General features: G+C 44.2%; 1 protein-coding gene across 2 annotated transcripts in view; it reads left to right on the top strand.

Annotated features, from left to right (window-relative positions):
• The first annotated feature begins 9603 nt into the window (after nucleotides 1-9603).
• The window catches only part of ST8SIA5 (ST8 alpha-N-acetyl-neuraminide alpha-2,8-sialyltransferase 5), a 55928-nt gene continuing 40493 nt past the window's right edge, over nucleotides 9604-25038 (top strand). Inside the window, exon 1 of one of the 2 annotated variants that reach the window (XM_064140125.1) lies at nucleotides 9604-10528. In XM_064140125.1, the coding sequence (XP_063996195.1) occupies nucleotides 10398-10528 (131 nt within the window). In that variant the 5' untranslated portion in view covers nucleotides 9604-10397. The remainder of the gene's footprint in view (nucleotides 10529-25038) is intronic. The other variant, XM_064140127.1, reaches the window with a different exon arrangement.

Genomic DNA, 25038 nt, shown 5'->3' with positions numbered 1-25038 from the left:
GGTTGCCAGGTTTATTAATAGCCATCTCTGTGACTGCATGCAGGTCAGACTGGACGCAATGCAGACCTTGAAAGCTGAACACATGCTACCACAGGAGCAGCAGGAAGATATGCCTGGCCACATTACTGTAAAAACAGAGATTTCTCTTAGGTTTGATTTTTGTCCTGATTTGCAGTGAGCACTTTGACAGGGCTAGAAAAGTGAAATGTTTCAGGACAAGTGGAGACTTTGGAGGATATCACGAGCCAGTTGGATTTTTTTTATAAATAATTTTTGTGATGGACTGAAATGAAAATGGACCACTTAAAAATCATGATATGTCTGAGATCATACTGTTGGAGTAGAGGAATAACTCAGGTAAACAGACAGACTACCCAAGACAGCACTTGTTGCCTGCAGTGTGATCCATAACAAAACCAGTGCTATAGGAGAACATAATGAAGAATGATTTGAAAGCTAAATGTCTGAACTGCTTGAAAGTTTGTTGTGAATTGAAGCTGATGGTTAATTCAAGAGGAATATTATTAATTCCTTCAAATGCAGTGTCAATACAGAACTGTGGTAGAAAAGCAAAAGTAACCTTTCCTAAATAATTGTCTGTAGCAGATCTATTCTACATCTTGATTGTAAGCATAGTGTAAATTTTAAGTACTTAATTAGCTAATTATTTAGATAATATTTTATTTTTAATATTTTCCCCATTCTGATTAGTACTAGTTACTGACATAAAATGTATTCCAAGATCAGATTCATTGTCTCTGGATTGTATCTGACTTTATCTGCCAAAATCTACTTCTTTTAATTATGTTGCATTAACACGAGATTTAGACTGGTGGTTAGACACTGGAACAGGTTGCCCAGAGAAGGTGTGGATGTTGCCTTCATGTAAGTGTTTAAGGCCAGGTTGGACAGGGCCTTAAGCAGCCTTGTCTAGTGGAAGGTTCCCTGGCCCATGGCAGGGGAGCTGCAATGAGAAGATTTTTAAGTTCTCTTCCAACCAAAATCATTCTACAAATCTATGAATTTTATTCTTGCTGTAAAAATGTGTGGGTAAAGGAGTGAGGTAATTACTAATCGGGTTTTTCAGCATTAGATAGTGTGTGATCCTTGTTCTGACCATGGGAAATTCTTGTTCCTTTGAGTATTAATGCTAAAATATTTTCAGCAAAAAGAACTATTCTTTGATCTGTCATTAAACTTATAAAGTAAATGATACTGAATCCAACACTTTGCAGGCTTCCACTAGAAGACCATGATGAACTAGGTGGGAGTTATGACTGGCTTGAGATAGAGGCAGTATCACGTTCTTCTGAGAGCGTCAGCTATAGAAACCTGCAGACCCCTCCATGGTGCTGCCAACCTATCAGTCTTGTTGGTTTGGTGTTAAATTCAGGGCTCCTGTGCAGTGCTCTGCAAGCAAAGGAAATGCTTTTAGCAGATGAGTCCTGTGAAAGCAGTTTGGTCATTTTTCTTTTTCCCTGTGGAGAAACTGGTCTTCCATCATTCTCAATTATTTGCAGGGTTCTTGTGAGCCTGTACAGGCTCATAACAATCACACTAAACTTTTTTTTCTTGGAAACTGGAAGCACCCCTAGGAAAGCAAGGGTGTCCCTAGCGTCATGCCCAGCTTAGTTTTACACTTTTCTGTATGTTCTGGCAAACTGTTCCAAGGAAATGTTAGCAGTGAATGTGCACTGTAGCTGTGGCAGGCTCTGCATGACAGCTATTTGCCAGCAAGAGTTAAGACTTCGTTCATTTTATAACAGACATGGTTACATCTTAGCTGAATTAATAGAATCATAGAATTGCAGAATTATAGAGGTTGGAAAAGGCCTCTGGAGATCATCTAGTCCAATCCTGCTGCTAATGCAGGTACACCTAGATCAGGTTGAACAGGAATGCATCCAGGTGAGTTTTGAAAGTCTCCAGAGAAGGAGACTCCACAACATCTCTGATCAGCCTGTTCCAGTGCTCTGTCACACAATAAAGAAGTTTTTCCTTAAGTTTGAGTGAAACCTCTTATCATAGAATCATAGAATCAACCAGGTTGGAAGAGACCTCCAAGATCATCCAGTCCAACCTATCCCCGAGCCCTATCCAGTCAACTAGACCATGGCACTAAGTGCCTCATCCAGGCTTTTCTTGAACATCTCCAGGGACAGAGACTCCACCATCTCCCCGGCAGCCCATTCCAATGGCAAATCACTCTCTCTGGCAGGTAGTTGTAGACAGCAATGAGGTCACCCCTGAGCCTCCTCCAGGCTAAACAACCCCAGCTCCCTCAGCCTCTCTTCATGGGGTTTGTGTTCCAGGCCTTTCACCAGCTTTGTTGCCCTTCTCTGGACACATACCAGCACCTCAACATCTCTCTTGAATTGAGGGGCCCAGAACTGGACACAGGACTCAAGGTGTGGCCTGGCCAGTGTTAAGTACAGGGCAAGAATAACTTCCCTTGTCCTGCTGGCTACACTGTTCCTGATGCAGGCCAGGATGCCATTGGCTCTCCTGTCCACCTGGGCACGCTGCTGGCTAATCTTCAGCCTACTATCTATCAGTACGCTCAGGTCCCTTTCCTCCTGGATGCTTTCCAGCCACTGTGTGCCCAGCCTGTAGTGCTGCTTGGGGTTGTTGTGGCCAAAGTGCAGAACCCTGCACTTGGCCTTGTTCAGTCTCATCCCATTGGCCTCTGCCCACCCATCCAGCCTGTCCAGGTCCCTCTGCAGGGCTCTCCTACCTTCCAACTGATCAAAGTCTGCTCCTAGCATGGTGTCATCTGCAAACTTATTGATGCTGGACTTAATCCCCTCATCCAGATCATCAGTAAAGATATTGAACAGGACTGGGCCCAGCACTGATCCTTGGGGAACACCACTAGTGACAGCTACCAACTGGATGTGGCACCATTCACCACCGCTCTCTGGGCCCAGCCTTCAAGCCAGTTCTTGATCCAGCACAGAGTGAATCTGTCCAAGCCATGAGCTTGTGGCAGACGGTGTCAAAGGCTTTGCTGAAGTCCAGGTAGACTACATCCACAGCCTGTCCCACATTCACCAGGCAGGTAACCTGATGATAAAAGGAGATTGGGTTGGTGAGACAGGACCTGCCCTTCCTAAACCCATGCTGGCTGGGCCTGATCCCTTGGCCATCCTGTAGGTGCTTTGTGATGGCACTCAAGATGACCTGTTGCATGCCTTTGCCTGGTACTGAGGTCAGGCTGACAGCTCTGCAGCTTTCCGGTTCTGCCTTCCAGCCCTTCTTGTGAATGGGTATCACACTGGCCAGCTTCCAGGCTTTGGGGACCTCTGCAGTGAGCCAGGACTGCTGATAGATGATGGAGAGTGGCTTGGCCAGCTCAGCTGCCAGCTCTCTCAGCAACCTAGGATGGGTCCCATCCGGTCCCATGGACTTGTGAGGACCCAAGTGTCTCAGCAGGTCCCTTACTTCTTCCTCATGGATTAGAGGGGGACTGTACTCATCCCTGACTCCATCTGCCACTTCAGGAGTCCAGCTGTCCTGGAGACAACCTGTCCCACTATTGAAGATTGAGGCAAAGAAGGTGTTAAGCACCTCTGCCTTTTCCTCATCCTTTGTCACTGTGTTCCCCTCTCTATCTAACAAGGACTGGAGGTTGTCCTTGGCCCTTCTCTTGCCATTCATATATTTAAAGAAACACTTTTTATTTTCCTTGGCAGCTGTGGCCAGCCTGAGCTCCAAGTGGGCTTTTGCCGCTCTAATTTTTCCTCTACAAGACCTAGCAACTTCCTTGAACTTTTCCTGGGACACCTCCTCTCTTTTCCAAAGGTGATACACTCTCTTTTTAATCTTTAATTCCTTCAGCAGCTCCCTGCCCATCCAGCCTGGCTGCATCCCTCGTCAGCTCGTCTTCCGGCTCAGTGGCACTGCCTGCTCCTGTGCCTTCAGGAGTTCTTTCTTGAAGTAGGTCCAACCTTCCTGGACCTCTTTGTTTTCAAGGGCTATTTCCCAAGGAACTTTCTGAGTTAGTTCCTTAAACAGGCTGAAGTCTGCCCTTCGGAAGTCCAGTGTGGAGGTTCTGTTGATGCCCCTCTTGGTTTCTTCATATATTGACAACTCTGTAATTTTGTGGTCACTGGACCTCAGGCAGCCTCTGACCACCACATCCCTTACCACCCCCTCTCTATTTGTGAGCAGCAGGCCAAGCAGGGCTGCCCCCCTGGTAGGCTCACGTAACAGCTGGGATAAGAAGTTGTCTTCCACACACTCTAGAAACCTTCTAGACTGCTTCTTCTCTGCAGTGTTTAAGTCCCAGCAGATGTCTGGTAGGTTAAAGTCGCCCACCAGAACAAGGGCAGGTGATCTTGAGGCAGCCTCCACTTGTTTAAAGGGTAATAAATCAACCTCTTCCTCCTGGTTGGGTGGTCTATAACAGACTCCAACCAGGATATCAGTCTTGTTAGCCTTCCCTTTAATTCTCACCCATAAAGACTCAACTTGATCATCCTTAATTTCTACCCTCATGACATCCAGTGCATCCCTAATATACAGAGCCACTCCTATAGAATCATAGAATCAACCAGGTTGGAAGAGACCTCCAAGATCATCCAGTCCAACCTATCAACCAGCCCTATCCAGTCAACTAGACCATGGCACTAAGTGCCTCATCCAGTCTTTTCTTGAAGACCTCCAAGGACGGTGCCTCCTCCACCTCTTCTCCCTTGCCTGTCTCTCCAGAAGTCTGTAGCCATTGATTACAGCACTCCAATCATGTGAGTCATCCCACCATGTTTCTGTGATGGCGACATCGTAGTTTTCCTCCAGCACCAAGGCTTCCAGCTCCTCTTGTTTGTTACTCATACTGCGTGCATTAGTGTACATGCACTTCAGCTGGGCTCCTGCTTTTACCCCTATCTCTAGTCTACCATCCTCAGTTTCCTTTGGTTTATGTTCTAGTTCAGGCCTGTTGCTACTTATCTCATCACTGGGCACTGTGGAAAAAAGCCCAGCTCTGTCCTCTTTTTCTCTACCCTTTAGATATTGGTAAACAGTGATAAGATATCCTCTCAGTTTTCTCTTTTCTAGGGTAGAGAGCCTCAGGTCTCTTAGCCTCCCCATGTAAGAGAGATGCTGCAGTCCTCCAATCATCCTCGTGGCCTTTTTTTGGACTTTTTTTCAGTATTTCCCTATCCATCTTGAGCTGAGGAACCAAGAACTGTACGCAGTACTGCAGGTCTGGCCTCACCAGGGCAGAGTAAAGGAGAAGCAGAACAATGATCAACCTTCTGGCCACATTCTTCTTAATGCACCTCAGAATACTGTTGGCATTTTGGTCATGAGGGTAGATTGCTGGCTCATGGTGAACCTGTGGTCCACCAGCGCACCCAGGTCTTTTTGCACAGAGCTGCTTTCCAGCAGGTCAACCCCTGTGCTATACTAATGCATAGGGTTATTCCTCCCCAGGTGCAGGACTCTAGACTTGCCCTTGCTGAACTTCATGAAGTTCACCTCTGCCCAACTTTCCAGCCTGTCCAAGTAATTCTTTCAGCTTCCTTCAATATTCCAAATGCAAAAGCTTGTGTTTATGAGTTTCATGTACAACAAAACCTTCTAAATATACACCTATTGGCTAGCTCCTTGAAAAATCAGGGATCTAGCAGTTGACAGAAGCACTGTATAAACTGTAAATAGATTTACTTTAATTTAGAGGAAACAATGAGATGCAAAAAGCATTTTACTAAAACCTTTTACAACCCATAGTATTTTGCTGTGCTGTGTGTGAAGTTCTTAATCTGTGTAACAGTTGTGAAGAAGAGTGGAGAGTGACTGAGCTGATGGGAAGACAGAAAGTCCTGAAGGAGAATATGAAGCATGTTTTCCTTTACTCTGAACCTGTTCATGTGAGTGTAATGTGTTCATGTGTACCATGATTTAAACAACCAGTAGACAAATACTGTCCAGGACACCAAATATTCTTTCTTTCATCTGAAGTTAGAGTGCATAATCAGTTGAACACTTATTCAAATGACAGGTTCAGTGAAAGGTACATATGAAAATTCCCAACCAGACCTGCCCATCAGGTGTGAATTTTTCTGTTTCATTTGCATTAAAAAATAAACTGCAGCTTATAATTAAGGGCTACACATTGTCCTTTCTGCAGAGAGATATGTGCTTGTTCCCTGCACAAAAGAACTAGAATCTGACTTCAAAGTTTTTGCTAATTCAGCTTTCCATGTGTGAAGCTTCAGAAACATGGTCTTGGTGATTAGCCAAGATTTCTTTGTCTTTGAGATTCAATGATAACTTTTTTTTAAATTCAGTTCTGCTTCATTTGGACATAAGAGCAAACACTGAGCTCCCTTTGGAGGGTATCACTGCCTGGAGCATGTTCATGTTTGTGTTAGAGGTCTCAGAGTCTCGCTGTTCAAACTAGAGGAGTTTCTTGTTATAGATTATCTCTTATGATATTTAGCAAGCAGCTCACATATGACAAATAACGGCCAGCAATGTGTAAGACAGATTGGTGCTTGCAGATTCATATTATGATAGTCTTTGAGCAGTTCCATTTTGACACTTTTGCTTTAGTCTCTCAAGTGTGTGCTCCAGTAATTTACACAGCAATACTTTTTCTGAACTTGTGCATATCATGCAGCTTATCTCCCTCACCAGCTCATAAGAGGTATTTTGAGTAGCTGATACTAGTTAAGTGATACTTGATCCTGTGGTGATGGAATAGATCGTATTTACTGGATCCCTGTGCTCTGGCATGACACTCACTGGTGTGTCATCTGGTGTGGCTTAGACTCCCTGTAATTTACCAGTGCCATTGTAGCTACACTGCCTGCTACAGGATCAATGCCTGCGTTACTAGCAGTCAGTGCTCTACACAGTCCTCTGTCATGCCAAGCAAATCAATGTTTGCAGCACAGCTTAATGCAATGTCCCTTCCTCTTTCTCAGACTCTGGAGGGGCCTTCTCATTACCCATTGCTTGCTTAAGTGCAGCATCTAAAGCCATTTTAAAAAATAATTTGTTCTCTTCAGAGGCCTGATGCTTTCAGAGAGGCCTGTAGTTAAGTCAAACTCCTAAAGGGCCCCTTGGAGTGAGTGTTGGCATTGCTCACTCAGCCCTTCTGTGTCCCCTATATGACTGTTTTCATTCACAAGGAATATTGCATACAGCCTTGAGCATCTTAACATTTGTTGACAGACACCCTGTTTCTTTATGCTTGTGCAGATCTCCTTTGCTTCCAGTTCTGTTGTATTGTTGCAGTACTGGGATGAAGGTAGCAAACAGATGTCTTGGACATTTGACTTCAAGAATGGTATCTGCAAGATCTGGCACAGAAAATCCTCTCTACTTATAATAAATGTCTTTGTACTTTGCTTTTTTTCTTTAGGCTTGAAGCTGTCCTGCACGTAGGCCTCTCAGGTGTTGTATCTTCTGGCCCAGCTCTGATGTAGCAGAGAAGGATAGAGGACACAGAAAACCAAAGACCAGCTGAGAGTATGTGATGCTTCCAGGATTTTTACTGCAGCTCAGGCTGTCCAGGGGGAGTAGCTGCTAGGCTCATGAGTTTGGTACACTATTGCAGTGGAAACATTCTTGTATTATATGGGCCTGCATGAACTGATTGTTAAAAGAAACATCTTTGGCTCTAGAGCTGATGACTTGTGACAAGAGGGATTCAAACTGCTTTTGCCATTTAATTTGCAGTCCCCTGGTATGTGTATTATTCCCAATACAGTACAAATGAGTGCATCTAACTCAGTTATTTTTCTAACTAAAATACTATTTTTCTTCTTCCAGTTCAGAAAGACCCTGAACTACAAAATTGTAGAATGCTTTGGGTTGGGAATGACCTTTAAATGTCACTTAGTCCAGCCTCCCTGCAGTGAGCAGGGACATCTGCAACTAGATCAGGTTGCATAGAGCCCAGTCTAACCTGACCTTGAATGTTTCCAGGCATGGGGCATCTACCACCTCTCTGGGCAACCAGTGCCAGTGTTTTACCACACTCTTGTTTATCTCTGGTCTGAATCTACCAATCTACCCCTTTTTAGGGTATCAGTATGTGATTGTCTTTGTATTCTGCTTCTCCTTGTGTATCTGTTGCTGGTCAATGGCAGGGACAAGGCACAAGACTGGATAATTTTGATATGACTTGGAATTATCACTCTTTTTATATGCACAGGTGATAACTGAAGCATTTAGCAGGGTTCACAAATGCATTTGTGGGAGCTTTGGAAGGGACTGAGGAAGGATGTATCAGAGTATGGATTCCTAACCCCTATCTGCATAGTCAGGATGTCTGAAGAGCTGATCTGTGGGTTCTGGCTGCAGAAATCCAGAGCAAAAGGTTCCATGATGGTTTAACAGTTCCCTGCCCCCCCACGCTTAAGAAAATCACCCAGACTAGACTCAGCCGTCTGGAAGTTAAAGAATGAATCTTTATATTTACATCTTAGCACAATATACAAGCAGATATTTACAATATTTACAGCTATATACAGAAATATTTAAGTTAAAGGTAATACAGAAAGACAACACCCCTCCCACAAATCACAGTCCCCAGGAAGGACTCCCAACCACCCTTTCATCTTCTTTTCACCCCTCTACCTTATCCCAGAGTATGCCTTATGTGCAAGGTAGTTTGGAGGATTGGCAAGAGGTGTTGGAAGCAGGAGGATTAGTTACACAGAAGCAGCCAGGAAGAAAGCACAGGCTCCAACAGAGATGTGCACACACACACACACATCTATTTTTTTATTCCTGTTTTTATACATCTCAGCAAGCCTATGAGTGAAGTAGACATCACCACTGTTTCCTTTTCACAGCCTATAATCTAATTTTTCTTGCTGAAATATTCCAATTAGGCTCAAACTAGCACAGGTTCCTAAACATCTTTGATACTTTTCTTACCTAAAGTTAGGTAAGGCAAGGCATGCTTTAGCCCTTGGTTGTCTCACTCAAATTTCCATAGGTCATCATGAGGGCTGAGTTCAAAGGGTTGCACCTCTGGCCCTTTTCCCCATGTAGCACTAATTACAGCTGAGACAAAGTCCAAAAGCAGTCCCTGTTTGCTGTTTCACACAGCTGGGCTTCTGGCGTGCTAGAATGATTTGCATACATTGATTTTACTGGTGAAAAATTTATTTGCACAAAAATCTTCCCTTTCTCTTAGACAAAGGATTTTTCTCCCCACATTTTGTTGTCACAGTCTTTTTCTGGTCTGTTATTGGGTCAAAACAATCTCCTAGTCAGCATATTTCATTCATGAATAAAGCTTTCATTGGAACTTATTTTAAGATGCTCAGTGTTAGGGGCAGATTTTGCTCCCTGTTAAATCAGTAATAAAAACTCCCATTGATTTGCCTGTAAGATGAATTGAGCCTCTCCTCACAATGGGGAGATTTTTAGAAGGGTCATTATGACCATGGACAAGGTTTTGTTGCTTTTCCCTTTCAAAAGAGAACTGGTTTTGGTGGAGGAACAATCAGAATATTTGTCTCTTTAAATGAATGGTTCTTGGAGCCTGCACTGAGAGGCAGTCTCCCTCTCTGCGGCTGTGAGGGTACTGAGAGCCTCCAATAAATCAGCATGCAGGAACTGAGAGCTCTGTCCTTGAAGAGATGCACAGTGACCTTGCTTATGCTTACTCTGGAGGAATAACCAGAGGAAATGCAGGAGCCCAAATAGTGAGTGGTGTATGACTAAAGGCACTGCATTCTGCATGCAAATGCTACGGTGCTGAAGGCGCGGTACGACTGGCACGCTGCTACATTAAATGCAGCTTTCCTGCTAGCCTGACCAGATTGCTGCTGCTGTTTGTTTTTTTTTGCAGGGGACTGAATGAAATCCTCATGATCGTTACATGCTTGTTCAATAATAGTACACCCCAGTCACGTCTCCTTGCAAGCACATTTTGTTGGAATCACTGAGCAGAAGCAAAGAAGAGCTGATGACTATGTGTTTCCAACGCAGGTTGCCGGAGCCCTGTCTTTGCCATTGGCTGCAGTTTTCTGGTTTATTTGCAGCTTCCCCCATCTGGAATATGAAAATGGGATTGAAGTAGATAATTGCTAGCAGCGGGTTTTCAGGAGAGGCTTAGAGAGAACAGAATGCCTCTCACACAGCACAGGCTGCCTGCACTGAAAGAGCTCTGAGAGATGATTTTAGATGTTACCCACGTCTGAATCTCCTGGAAACTTTACCATGGAAGCAAGCAATTGCGCACAGTCTTGGAGCTAACATCCAAGAGGGGCAAGGAAGGGGCAGCAGGGCCAAACAATGGGATATCTTGTCCCTGGATTGCTCACAGAAAAGCCAGCAAGAATTCCCCTCCACTTCTCAGCAAAAAGGGCATGAAGGCAATAATGAACTGATTTTTTTCTTCAGTGGAGCTTCAGTGGCTTTTAAGAAGGATGGGATACACTGACCCTTCGTCGAGCAGGGATTTGCTGGGAAACAGAACTTTGTTCTTCATATTCATCTGCGCCTTTGCCGTGGTCACCTTGCTGCAGCAGATCCTCTATGGGAGAAATTATCTCAAAAGGTAAGAGGAATTTGAAGGAATAGAGAAAGTTGTCTGATCAGACAGAATGGAGACAGAGACCCAACCATATGATTATAACAGTTCAAAGGACTTCTCCCTGTTAATCTGACAGTATTAATACATTGTCAACCCAGGAAGGTGCATTCAGCATCTGCAATGTCTGTTAAGATTGTTAATAAAGGAGAATGTTAGGCAGAATATAGTGATTTGTTTGTTTATTAGATTGTGCTTTAGTCTCAGCTATTGTAAAAATCTAGGTCTTACTTAACTTAAACCAGACTGACTTGTACAATCTCAGAATTCACCCTTGATCAAACCCTGCTGTATAGGCTTTTCACCCTATGTAAGTTAAAGCTGATCTGGTTTGAGAGGTTGAATTAATGTAGCACACTCTTTACCTAAACTTTAACATCTTTAGAAACAAACATGTGGATGCAGTTCCTAAATTGAAAGTGGCAGTATTTGTATTCTGAGATGAGAGAGAGAGCACTTTATTTTTTCACTGCTATATTCTCATGAATTAATGCTGTGACTGCTTTGTTGTAGAGCACATCAGTCTTTGATCTGGAAGTGGCACTGTCTTTTTGCAGTGAACGTCAGTAGAGATCTTCAAGTGTTTAACCTTGACCTATGCAGAGTTTATTTTACTTTAATCTAGCTTGAGGTGTTACTGCTTGTATGATTTTATAGAGGGTAAAATCTCTCTTAGGTGCTTTGAGGTAAGTGGATTTCAGGAGTGTAAGTAGTTGCTGTGGAATTTTATACTGGAATTTAACAGCGTTTTACCAGAAGAGATCAATGTTTTGGTTCTTGTCTGTTTTGCAGCTCATGTAGTTGTTTGCCTTGTGCCAGGAGCAAGCAAAGTTCTGACAAATCAGCAAATGCTTTTGCTGGGGGAAGGGGAAACAGCAAGCATGATATTAATATGTATAGACAGGAGCACTGTAGCTTATTCACCAAGTAGTTTGTGTTCCATGCCTAGCAGTGAGGCCTTGGCTGGGGGACTCTGATTTTGGGCATCTCACTTCCAGAAAGATGTGGCTTATCTGAAAAGAGCCCAGGGAAAGCATCAAGTATGAGCAAAGGTGCAGCAAACTTGTGTTTGTTTGGCATGGAGAGACTTGACAAGAAAACTGTCTTGAAATACCCTAAATGATTTTTGACAGGAGAAAGGTGAAAAACTTATCTCTTGTAAAGACTCATGACACAACAAGAAGCCTTGGACTCCAGCTACAACAGGAAAGATTTGAATTTGAGTGTGAAGGGAAACTTTTGAAGGAAATGGCTACCCCAAGAGGTGTAAAATTTCCATCTTTGGGTGCTTCAGGAAACAGGTAGATAGACAAGAATAGTACTGAGCTGCCTTGGTGTTGAGAGGCTGACTTTATGACCAGTTGTTCTGATCTTCCTTTACTTTCTCATTTGTCCTGGAGGGCTTGCAGCCCTACCAGTGCTTGCTTTTCTAAGTTGAAATGACTGCAACAGGATTAGAGAAATGAAAAATAAATCCCAAGTATAAATTGAAATGAAAAATAGCAATGTAAAGATAACATGATGTGAAAATACAATTATAACTTCCAGTGAGTGAGGAATGAAAAGAAGGATGATGTCCAATTCCTAGGCTTGCTAGGAGGGTCTGGCTCTGAGTAATTTGCCATCAAAGGGGCTCAAGTCAGGAGGGGAATTTTATTATTTTCTCTGGAAGACATTGTGTGGGTGGTTTGTTTGTTAGTTTGGATTTTTTTTTTTTAAATTTGAGCTTGTAATGATTTATTTATTTTCCTTTTTTTTTTTCTTTTTTCACATGAAATAATCTCAAAGAAAAGATTTCCCTGCCCGAGTCACTGCAGGGTAAAAAGATTTGGCTCCTTTCTGCTAGGCAGAGGTGGTTCCTACCTTTCATGGAATAAAAATGCAGGATGTGCCAGTCTCAGGCTATCAGTTATTAATGATAGAGAGTTGATTTGCGTAGCAGCCTACATTGTTACCATAATATTATCCTAAAGGTACTTTTTCACATTTTCTTTCCCACTGTCATGCCCTACGTTATATTACAGTAACCGTTCCTGGGTAGTTTGATTGCCACTTTGCTCTGTGCAGGGGTAGCTGTAACCTTTAATTACTCTTTCCTTTCACAAACCTCCAGGATTAAATCGCTTATTAGAAGCTGATGCTATCTGTGAGGTTCCTTGGACACCTCATAGCTTGTATCTCCAGAGACCATGGTGGAGCTGGTGGTTTTGGAGAGCATCCTTGCAGAAGATAAGTGGGATATTTATAACTTTGGTGCTGCTTGCCAAGCTGGAGCTCGGGGATGCTACCTAAAGCTAAAGCCATTTACTTGCTGGGATTCCACATGCTGCTTGTTTTATGATGGCCTTTGCTTGCCTCCCAACACCTGCCTCTTCCCAAGACGGCAGGAAGAAATTCCCTGGTGTGTTTAGAGAAACCTGAAAATTGCCCTGAAGTACCATTCCAGTAAATGTACAATGCTTTTAAGCCTAAATATAACACAGAGAAAACTTGTTTCTTTCTGAGAAAATGGTGGAAATGGCCAAAGGCCAGCAGGGCAGGGAGAGTCTGATCTAAACCAGGCAGCTTGGTCACAATGCAGGGGACAATATGGGAATAGGGACTGGTCTCAGTAAGTGGTATGGACAAGGGCATCCTTTTCTGGGAGAAAGGTGGAAAAGCTGACTGGCTGACTGTAAGGTGTGCCATGCCACTTGTCCTTACAAGTAGGAAATGGGCTAGTTTTATTGCCATAAAGCCCCACTTGAAGCTCTCCATGGAGGGTGCTATGGATGCTCATCTTGTGTTTGCCCAGCGTCATGCTTTCAAATCCTCCCTGTGGGTGTAGCCAGACTGCAAACAGGAAGGTATGCTCCAGGAAAGAAGTTCTGCTCAGTGAAATTTGATAGCAGGTCCAATCTTTGATCAAGTCCTCTCTTTCTCCTGAATGAGATATTAATGAGCTCATGGCATTGCTGGAAGAAGGGGAGAATTCAGAGATTGGATCATCCAGGTATTTGTGTATTTTTCAACCGCCATGTAAAGTTTTCTTCTCCTTCCCCTGCTATTTTGTACCATGCCATTGGAAAGCAAAATCTTGCTGTCTTTTCTCTTTCCTTTTTCAGTTTTCCCCCCAAGTGCGGTGGATGGGGGCAATGCTTTATACCTGTAGCGGCTAAAGTCCTAGCGAGTGAGTTAAACTGACAGCTGGAGAATGACATCAGGAAGGCCTGGTCTCTGTAGCTCTTGATTCTGAGTAAAAAGGATGATGAAATGAGATATAATTAAGGGACTTTAATACAGATCTCTGGGGTAATTATTTTTATTTTAGGATTAATGTGATGATTAAAAATCTGCTGCATTGATCTGCTAAAGTAGGTTAAATGCTCTGGACTTCTGTTTAAATCCAGAGCTGCCACTTGCTTTTGTATTGACTCATCTTTCCAATGCTTGGCTTTCAGCTGAATTTTCTTTTGAATCAGATGCTCAGTCTTTTTTCATGACCTCTTGTTTGGCCAGCAGGGAATAATCCTGGATTACATCAGGAAAGTACCACTACAGTTAAAAAGGTTGAAATAGTTCCTGGTTTTGTCTCTCAGACTGTAGCATAGGAAAGATCAATAGGACTGTCCTTGCTTGCTTTGGCAAGGGAAAAATACCAGAGCAATAATTTGCTATATACCAATATTCTTTTGGCAGGGAGTTGACTAGGTACTGATTTTTTAACAGCCTGACTTCTGCAGAGGGTGAGAGTCAGCCAAAGAAGGGAATCTGCCCCTTCAAAATGGATTTTAAAAAAACTTCATCCAAGTGAGGACACGTTTTCAAAGCCATTAAAGTCTTCATACAAAAATTATTCTGGATTCTATTGGAGGGAATGTGTACAATAACTTAAACCACAACGAGAAACAGCACATTTTCCTATGCAGAAAGCCTGCATTACTTAAATGCATGACATCTTTTAAATTGGAGGCAAATGTTCCTCCTGTGTGTGTATACTATAGTTAGTATCATACTCTCACAGCTTCAGATTATAGCACCATTTTCAGTGAATCCCCAGATAATCTTTACCCCTTACCTCCAAAAGAAGGATAGTTTATGATTACTTTTTGCACCACATGTCCAAGTGAGGAATAAACCCACAAAAAATAATCCAGCACTATGCCTGGAGAGAGTGACAAGATCCTAATGGGCTGCCCATGGAGGTGGTAACACCATTTCTGGAGGTGTTCAAGAAAAGACCGGATGAGGCACTTAGTGCCATGGTCTAGTTGATTGTCTAGGGCTGCACAATAGGTTTATAGAATCATAGAATCAACCAGGTTGGAAGAGACCTCCAAGACAATCCAGTCCAACCTATTACCCAGTCCTATCCCAGTCAACTAGACCATGGCACCAAGTGCCTCATTCCAGTATTTTCTTGAACACCTCCAGGGACGGTGCCTCCACCACCTCCCTGGGCAGCCCATTCCAATGGCAAATCACTCTCTCTGGCAACAACTTCCTCCTAACATCCAGCCTATACCTACCCTGGCACAACTTGAGACTGTGTCCCCTTGTTCTATTGCTGGTTGCCTGGGAGAAGAGGCCACCCCCCACCTGACTACAACCTCCCTTCAGGTAGTTGTAGACAACAATGAGACCACCCCTGAGCCTCCTCTTCTCCAGGCTAAACACCCCAGCTCCCTCAGCCTCTCCTCATAGGGTTTGTGTTCCAGGCCCCTCACCAGCTTTGTCACCCTTCTCTGGATGTGTTCCAGCACCTCATCATCTCTCTTGAATTGAGGGGCCCAGAACTGGACACAGCACTCAAGGTGTGGCCTGACCAGTGCTGAGTACAGGGCAAGAATAACCTCCCTCGTCCTACTGGCCACACTGTTCCTGATGCAGGCCAGGATGCCATTGGCTCTCTTGGCCACCTGGGCACACTGCTGGCTCATCTTCAGCCTACTATCTACCAGTACCCCCAGGTCCCTTTCTTCCTGGCTACTCTCCAGCAACTCTGTACCCAGCCTGTAGTGCTGCTTGGGGTTGTTGTGTCCAAAGTGCAGAACTCTGCACTTGGCCTTGTTCAGTCTCATCCCACTGGCCTCTGCCCACGCATCTAGCCTGTCCAGGTCTCTCTGCAGGGCTCTCCTACCTTCCAACAGATCAAAGTCTGCTCCTAGCTTGGTGTCATCTGCAAACTTATTGATGCTGGACTCAATCCCCTCATCCAGGTCATCAATAAAGATGTTGAACAGGACTGGTCCCAGCACTGATTCCTGGGGAACACCACTAGTGACAGCTGCCAACTGGATGTGGCACCATTCACCACCACTCTCTGGGCTCTGCCATCCAGCCAGTTCTTGATCCAGCACAGAGTGAATCTGTCCAAGCCATGAGCTGCCAGCTTGGCCAGGAGCTTCTTGTGGCAGACAGTGTCAAAGGCTTTGCTGAGTCCAGGTAGACTACATCCACAGCCTGCCTCACATTCACCAGGTGGGCAACCTGATCATAAAAGGAGATCAGGTTGGTGAGACAGGACCTGCCCTTCCTAAACCCATGCTGGCTGGGCCTGATCCCTTGGCCATCCTGTAGGTGCTTTGTGATGGCACTCAAGATGACCTGTTGCATGCCCTTGCCAGGCACTGAGGTCAGGCTGACAGGTCTGTAGTTTTCTGGCACCTCCTTACGACCCTTTTTGTGGATGGGTATCACATTGGCCAGCTTCCCGTCTTCAGGAACCTCTCCAGTGAGCCAGGACTGTTGATAAATGATGGAGAGTGGCTTGGCCAGCTCAGTTAGGTCACTACACTTTGGCCACAATAACCCCATGCAGAACAGACTGGAAGATGAGTGGCTGGAGAGTGGCCTGGCAGAGAGAGACCTGGGAGTGCTGCTTGACAACCAGCTGAACATGAGCTAGCTGTGTGCCCAGGAGGCATGAAATGCCAATGGCATTTTGCTTGTATTGGGAATAGCCTGGCCAGCAGGACTAGGGATGCAATCCTGCCCCTGTACTCGGCACTGGTGAGGCCTCAGCTTGAGTACTGTGTGCAGGTCTGGGCCTCTCACTTGAAGAAAGATACTGAGGTGCTGGAGTAGGTCCAGAGGAGAGTGGTGAGACCAGTGAGAAAGTCTTATGAGGAGAGGCTGAGGGAGCTGGGGTTGTTTAGCCGGGGGGAGACTCGGGAGGGACCTTTCTCACACTCCACAGCTACCTGAAGGGAAGTTGTAGTAAGGTGGGGGTCAGGGTCTTCTCCCAGGAAAACTGTGACAAGACAAGAAGGCATGTCTGAAGCTGCACCAGAGGAGGTTTAGGTTGGATGTTAGGAAGCACGTCCTCATGGAAAGGGTAATTAGACACCAGAATGGACTGCCCAGGGAGGTGGTGGAGTTGCCACCCCTGGAGGTGTTTAAGGAAGCTTGGATGTGGCACTTAGTTACATGGTCTTGTCAATGTGGTGGTGGTAGGTCATAGGCTGGACTTGATGATCTTAGAGGTCTATTCCACCCTCAATAATTATGTGGTTCTGTGATCCTGTGAATTCAATAGAAGAAGCCTGTGTTTTAGATTTGCCTTTCTATAAAGATAAGTCAGACTGAATTTTGTGTTTGCCCACATGTGGAGAACCATAGAATCGATCAGCTTAGAAGAGACCTTTAAGATCATTGAGTCTAACTGTTAACCCAGCACTGGCATGTCCATCACTAAGTCATGTCACTCAGCACATCTCCGTGTCTTTTAAATACTTCCAGGGATGGTAACTCCACCACTTCCCTGGGCAGCCTATTCCAGTGCTTGAAATTCCTTAGGGTAAAGAAAATTTTCCTAATATCCAATATAAAACTTCCCAAATACTGCACACAGAGGGTAAGGAGCTAGGGTTTTGTTTTTTTCTCAGAACTACATACAAGAAGTTGATGGCAGTTTGTAAGAAAGATGTTTGTGAAAGGAAGATCACTAGGTTTAAGCCACTTCAGGTTAAGAGGCTTTGATAAACAGGTGTGGAATGCTGGGCACTAACAAAATCCAGCCATTACTCTGTCACACAAAGGCAACAGTTCCATGCAAAGTGCAGAAAGCCAAGTCAGCCAAGACATTCAGCCAAATAGTCAAAAAGAGCTGTTTTTGTGGACAGAAGCAGTCCTAAAACCCCACACAACAGAATTAGACTGAAACAAAGTGCTACTGGGTTATGTGAATTAGGATTTAGCTGTCTCTGTATTAATCAGTAAAGATGGTGGCCACATTTTGGCTGGTAAACAAGACATCTGCAATTTCAGGGCAAGAAGCTTTTGCAGAGCTACAGCCCAACATGATTCATATCCTAGGAAAACCAACAACTCCAGTGCAAGGTAGGCTTGTGGGAACTGACTTAGGGGCTACTGAGTGGCCAGAGCACAGCAAAAAGGGTAAATGTCTATAAGTAGTGACCCACATTCCTTGAGGTTTGAATTCAGGAAGGACCACAGCGTAATACTCTAGGGAATAACACACTCAAGATATTGTAATCTGGAAATGTAAAATATTGAATTGACTTTCATTACTGTTATTTACTGTAGTAAGAAGAATGGAGAAAGACTGGCAGCTCACAGACAAGATCAGCAAGTAGTTTTGCCATCATAACAGCAGAGGTGCAAGACAGCAATGATAGGAATAAAGCAAGCTTAGAGGGAGCAGGGCTTCAAACTGCCTGTTTTCTGCCACAGACAACATTGTCAGGGATCACAATAATGGAAATAACATACCCTCATGCTCCACTACTACGTCTTTAGTCTCTTGATGCTATTCTTTAAAAGCAAATCAAAATCATGAGTCAGAAAAAAAACTCCAAGTAGCAGAATGCAAAGTTTTGGTTATGGGACACTTTTCACAATAGAAGTCTCTGTTACAGATTACAGCAAAACTTCAATAATTTGCAAATTGTTTCAGCATTTTAATTCATATGCCACGTAGCTGTGAGGTCCCTCCTTTTATCTGAGATGGAAAGGCAGCAGCATTTTGCACTACAGCAACCAACAGTACCAATGAGAAGCAGAATGGGGTGACCAGCAGTCAGCGGAGTTAATCTCTTAGCTTCCTGTTTGCTCTGCCCTTTCTGCCCGGTGCCATCTCTCTCCTAAGTTCTCACCCAGCACAGGCCCCAAAGCTCCTCTAACCCCTTGGGGAGCAGTTTGTAACTTGTCTTTGCAAGGTTAGTTTGGTGGTAATGCCAGCACTCCAGTCCCTATGCCCTTGAAATGCTCTTGAGAATAATACCCTGTGGCAAGAACAGCAAGGATAGAGTCTCAGCTTCTTCTGCTATGCTGGATTAGATCTTTCACTTTAAGGTGATGACCACGTCCTTGCACACACATATTGGTGTATGTAGCTTCAAAACTGCTGTCTCGTTGAGTTTCCAGTAATCTTCTCTTCTGAAGAAAACTGACCAAAACCCAGGACCTGCTCTGCAGCCTCAGCAGGGATTCAGAGAGATGACTCATGGGATAGTATTTCACTCTGGTTAGAAATGGAAGGAACATAGATCTGTACATTGGAGACTCACTAGGTGACCTTCAGATTACATCTCTTGGGAAAAAAATTTACAAGAAAAGAAACTTTAATATAATTTTAAAGTATTTTAAAGAACTTTAAGCATTTTTAAATATTTAAGACACTGGAACAAATGGTCTTAAGTTATGGTTAATATCTTCACAGAGTGTTATGAATAGGCCAGAGGAACACAGGCCAGGTATGGGGCATGAGCTCTCAACTAATATGAGTTGCTCTTAGTTCCTCAAGAGCCCACCTTAGGACAAAATGCAACTAAGGCTACACACAGACTCAATGTCCACGTCACAACTACTACTGTCGCTGGTAAATGAGACATAAAACATGTAAGTAGCTCTTTCTTCCCAAAACGGTTGTCAAACAGTGGAGGCTGTCCAGGGAAATGCCGCTGTCACCATCCAGGAGGTATTCAAAAGGCATGCACATGAGCAGCTGAGGGATGTGGTTTAGTGATGGACTTAGCAGTACCGGTTTAACTGTTGAGCTCAATGACCTTAAAAGACTTTTTCCACCCTAAATGATTCTAAAGTAGAATCGTAGAATCAGCCAGGTTGGAAGAGACCTCCAAGATCATCCAGTCCAACCTCAAAAGTCCTGGCTCACCAGAGAGGTCCCGAAGACTGGAAGCTGGCCAGTGTGATGCCCATCCAAAAGAAAGGCCGAAAGGAGGTGCCAGAAAACTACAGCCTGACCTCAGTGCCAGGCAAGGGCATGCAAAGGTCATCTTGAGTGCCATCACAAAGCACCTACAGGATGGCCAAAGGATCAGGCCCAGCCAGCATGGGTTTAGGAAGGGCAGGTCCTGCCTGACCAATCTGATCTCCTTTTATGATCAGGTTACCCACCTGGTGAATGTGGGACAGGCTGTGGATGTAGTCTACCTGGATTTCAGCAAAGCCTTTGACACCATCTGCCACAACAGGCTCCTAGCCAAGCTGGTAGCTCATGGCTTGGACATATTCTCTCTGTGCTGGATCAAGAACTGGCTAGCTGGCAGAGCCCAGAGAGTGGTGGTGAATGGTGCCACATCCAGTTGGTAGCTGTCACTAGTGGTGTTCCCCAAGGATCAGTGCTGGGCCCAGTCCTGTTCAATATCTTTATTGATGATTTGGACGAGGGGATTGAGTCCAGCATCAATAAGTTTGCAGATGACACCAAGCTAGGAGCAGACTTTGATCTGTTGGAAGGTAGGAGAGCCCTGCAGAGGGACCTGGACAGGCTGGATGGGTGGGCAGAGGCCACTGGGATGAGATTGAATAAGGCCAAGTGCAGGGTTCTACACTTTGGCCACAACAACCCCAAGCAGCACTACAGGCAGGGGACAGAGTTGCTGGAGAGCATCCAGGCAGAAAAGGACCTGGGAGTACTGGTAGATAGTAGGCTGAAGATTAGCCAGCAGTGTGCCCAGGTGGCCAAGAGAGCCAATGGCATCCTGGCCTGCATCAGGAACAGTGTGGCCAGTAGGACAAGGGAGGTTATTCTTGCCCTGTACTCAGCACTGGTCAGGCCACACCTTGAGTACTGTGTCCAATTCTGGGCCCCTCAATTCAAGAGAGATGTTGAGGTGCTGGAACATGTCCAGAGAAGGGTGACAAAGCTGGTGAGGGGCCTGGAACACAAACCCTATGAGGAGAGGCTGAGGGAGCTGGGCTTGTTTAGCCTGGAGAAGAGGAGGCTCAGGGGTGACCTCATTGTTGTCTACAACTACCTGAAGGGAGGCTGTAGCCAGGTGGGGGGTGGCCTCTTCTCAGACAACCAGCAACAGAACAAGGGGACACAGTCTCAAGTTGTGCTGGGGGAAGTATAGGCTGGATGTTAGGAGGAAGTTGTTGCCAGAGAGAGTGATTTGCCATTGGAATGGGCTGCCCAGGAAGGTGGTGGAGTCACTGTCCCTGGAGATGTTCAAGAAAAGCCTGGATGAGGCACCTGGTGCCATGGTCTAGTTGACTGGCTAGGGCTGGGGGATAGGTTGGACTGGATGATCTTGGAGGTCTCTTTCAACCTGGTTGATTCTATGATTCTGTGACTCCCATGGCCCATGTTGCAGACCCCCTGGCTAATTCAGTCCTTCATTTTTGACCTGACTGGATTTTCCTGATTGTTCTGTCACTTGCTGGATTTGGTTCAGACATAATCACTGTGCAGAGCTTTGTATTTTCTTACTTTCCTTGTGCATCATTCTTACCCTTGATTGCTTTCTCATTTCATTTCCCCTTTTTTTGGTTCAAGTGTGTTCATTGCCCAGTAGTCCATGCTTTCCTCAGGCAAATTGTGGACTTCACCTCTCATTTCTTTGAGGCATCCTTGCCTCTGTTGCTTGCATCCAATTTGCTTTTTTCATCAGTGCCACAGATAATCACTGTCCTTCCACATCCTCTTTATTTAGCTAGTTTTATGGTTTAGTTCTCAAGATGAAAACCTTAGAAGCAGTCTCTGCCTCTGGTAGTTTCATGGCACTTTCCACAACAACAAATTCAGCCAAAGACAGGTTTTTCACAGCACTATCTGAAAATCATGGGCAATCCACACTGTGGAGGGTTTGCACAGATGGCAAGATAAGGTTATGACATCCACTTCTGTGCATGGTGAAAGGAAATACTGAGTGCTGCTGCACTGATGCTGGGTACAGATACATTGACTCTAAATGGTAATTTGTTCATTGTCCTCACCATGAGTTCTCAGTGCAACTGGAGCTCTGTGGGTACATTTGAGCTACCACCTCGAATGTCAGAATTTGCTGGTTTTTTACATTATTTGGGATTTTCTATGTGTCTCTGTGCCTGAGACACAATCCAAAAGTTTGGATCTTTTTTCTTGAAAGCAACCTATCTCATTGTCAGCTCATTCTGTTGTGGGTTTTGTGTTGCCCCTAACTGTTACAAGTAGTAATACTTGAATAATATCAATAGTTATTGCAAACATAATCGATATGGATTATATATTACTCCTTGGATGTTTATCTTCCAGACACAGATGAGAAAAGGAATGATTGTATTGCTGCTCTGTAAAGTTTCCTCAATGTCCTTGATGTCCTAGTGAACACTTTGTCCCATTTAAGCAGATTAGCTGAATGTTGCTACCGACTCTGTTTTATCTTTCCTGGGAAGAGATTTTAGACAGGTTTTTCAGACACTATATGTGAATATCTGATGCAGGGTTAAACTCAAATATGAAATGTGCTACATGAAGCAAAACCTTTTTCTGTGTAATAGTGGTTCTAATCCAGAAGCTTCCCACCTGTGCTTCCAGTTTTGCTCTCTGTGCTAGTCAAAATACAGTCCGTCACTTTATTGCCACCATTTCCCAGTAACATGCAGAGCGAAGCTTGTCTCTAGCACAATGCTGCATGGCCACGTGTGTGGTGCAAGCAGATGTTCCCATTTCTCATGTCATAGAGTCACAGAATCAGTCAGGGTTGGAAGGGACAACAAGGATCATCTAGTTCTAACCCTCCTGCCATGGGCAGGAACACCCTACCCTAGATCAGGTTGGCCAGAGCCTCATCCAGCCTGGCCTTAAACACCTTCAGAGTTGGGGCCTCAACCACCTCCATGAGCAACCCATTCCAGACTCTCACCACTCTCATGGTGAAGAAGTTCCTCCTCACGTCCAGTCTGAATTTACCCACCTCCAGCTTTGCTCCATTTGTTAGTCCTGTCACTCCCTGATATGCTAAAAAGTCCCTCCCCAGATTTTTTGTAGGCCCCCTTCAGATACTGGAAGGCCACACTAAGGTCACCTCAGAGCCTCCTCTTCTCCAGACTGAACAGCCCCGACTGCTTCTGTCTGTCCTCATAGGAGAGCTGCTCCAGCCCTCTGTTCATCCTCATGGCCCTCCATCTGTATTTTGGTTTTCATGGGACCCATTTTATTTCAGTTCTTCTTTTTGCTGTAAATATGCCATTCCTGATCTCCCATACATCTTCAAAACCTTTTCTAGTGGTCTTCCCTCAATAAGTGATAAATCAATCAGCCCAGCAGTTACCTACTGTGTCAATCAGCTTACAAAGCTGTAGATCACTGAGACAAAGACTGGACTCTATAAATGCAGTCGGTGGAAGCGTGTGTGAAGGCATCTGGACTAATACTTGCATTTTTGCAAATTTTAATAGAGAAATAACTGGTTTTGTACACTAGACTACTCAGATTCCACTCTGCTTCCACTGAATGCAAACATAAGTTTTGTTATGAACTCATTTAAGAAGGAGAGCATCCTGCTGGAGTAGATTCATTTGCCTCAGAAAGGTTTTCTTTGTGATGTGACTAATAGGGGTTTGACTATGGATTCTTCTTGGGAAGAGGTCAATGCACACATGTTTTTTTCCTGGCATTTTAACACAGCTGAATTTTACCTGGACTATGACAGACAGATTTTCTCTCTTCTCTCCCACCTCTCTCTCCTTCTCTCTCTCCCTCTCTCTCTCTCCTTCTCTCTTTCTTGCATTCTTTCTCACGTTCTTGCTCTTGTGCTCTTGCTCCCTCTTTCTCGCTCTCTTTCACCCACTCTCTTTCCTGCTTCATGTCTCTTACCCTCTCCCTCTCTCTTTCTCTCAGTTGTCCTGTGCCTTTCTAGATTGCTTGTATATTTGTTTCAAAATGGATTGGAGTTTTTAAAGTGACATTAAACTATTCCAGTAAACATTTGCCTTTCTCTCGTCATCTAATTTCCTGTCATCAGAGGCTGTCTGGGCTTCTTGTCAGGAAAGGGGAGTTTTTAGACACACAGGCTAGTCTGCCTTGCCTCTACTGGGTTAAATTTGGTCTCAGTGTCTCGTTGTTATCCAATGGATGCATTATTCCTTTTGAGCCCTTCTAATGTCTTTTCAAGTGCAGTTTAAATAAACTTGCTATTTCTGGCCTGCATTAAGAACAAAACCAAAACCACTTTGTTTTTTTTTGTCTCCCAAACCCCTCTATCTATTATCCTTGTTCACTTATTTGCTTGTGTTCACTTGTGCAGCTGACTCCTGATGTACCTTATTCTTACCTAACCTTCTCTTAATTTCTGATCCATTTTAGTGAGTGTTTTCAGCCACTCTCATCTGCAGGTCATTCATGCATACCAGTGTTTTCATTTTATTTTCCATGCACCCTGTGGACACAGTGAGTCATAGTTTCCTTGTTTTGCAGAAAGAAGGAACTGGATCTTCAGCAGCATTAACCATCTAACATTCAAATACTTATGTGACATCCCTGTTAGTGGGCTAGGGACATCACTTTTCATTTTCAGAGAGAACAGAATGATCAATTATCATGGAAATCTTATTTCTTCCTTTTAAGGATACAAGAATTATAAAGTGGGGAAACTGGGGTACTATGAAATTCTATGATTTCCCACTGGCTTTAGGAGATCTGTTCATGGCCTGACCTGTCTGTTTGTCAGGGACTGTGTACGGCTCCTGTGGCTGAGTACAGCAATGTAGTGCAGCACCATCACCAGACCTGTAAAAATATGATTATAAAATTATTAATGATGTATATAAAATTAAACAGACTGTAAGCTTATAACTAAACAGGAGCTAGAGTCTAAAACGCCAGTTGTGCTGTGATCTCCTAAATGGCCTCTTTGCTAGTGAGAATACATGTAAAAAGGGAAAATGAAAACTGGTAAAAAAGAAAGAATGGAATAAATGAAAATAAGTAAGAATGGAAGCTCTTGGGGACATTCATACCCTTCTTTCACCCCTTCAGAGAAGAAGTCTATAGATATATAGTTGGAGTCAATGATTTTAAAGGTGATCTTTCCACCTTAAATGATTCTATGACTCCTCTGATACCCCTTGCCTCACCATCTGTGGTAGGCCAGCAAGCTGACTTAGATTTTGGCTTAGCTTCACCAATATAAAATTATATATGTTTCTGTCTGGTTTTGCTTGCCTTTGGGTTTATCCTGCTCCTGTTAGGTGCAAGATGGAGGCAGTGGTAGCTTTCACGTTCACAGTTAAGTGAGAGTAGCCTGCTG

This window comes from Pogoniulus pusillus, chromosome Z (assembly GCF_015220805.1).
Source record: "Pogoniulus pusillus isolate bPogPus1 chromosome Z, bPogPus1.pri, whole genome shotgun sequence".
Lineage (NCBI taxonomy): Eukaryota > Metazoa > Chordata > Aves > Piciformes > Lybiidae > Pogoniulus > Pogoniulus pusillus.
Note: the sequence above shows the minus strand (reverse complement) of the source record. Positions and strands in the feature narration are given on the sequence as shown.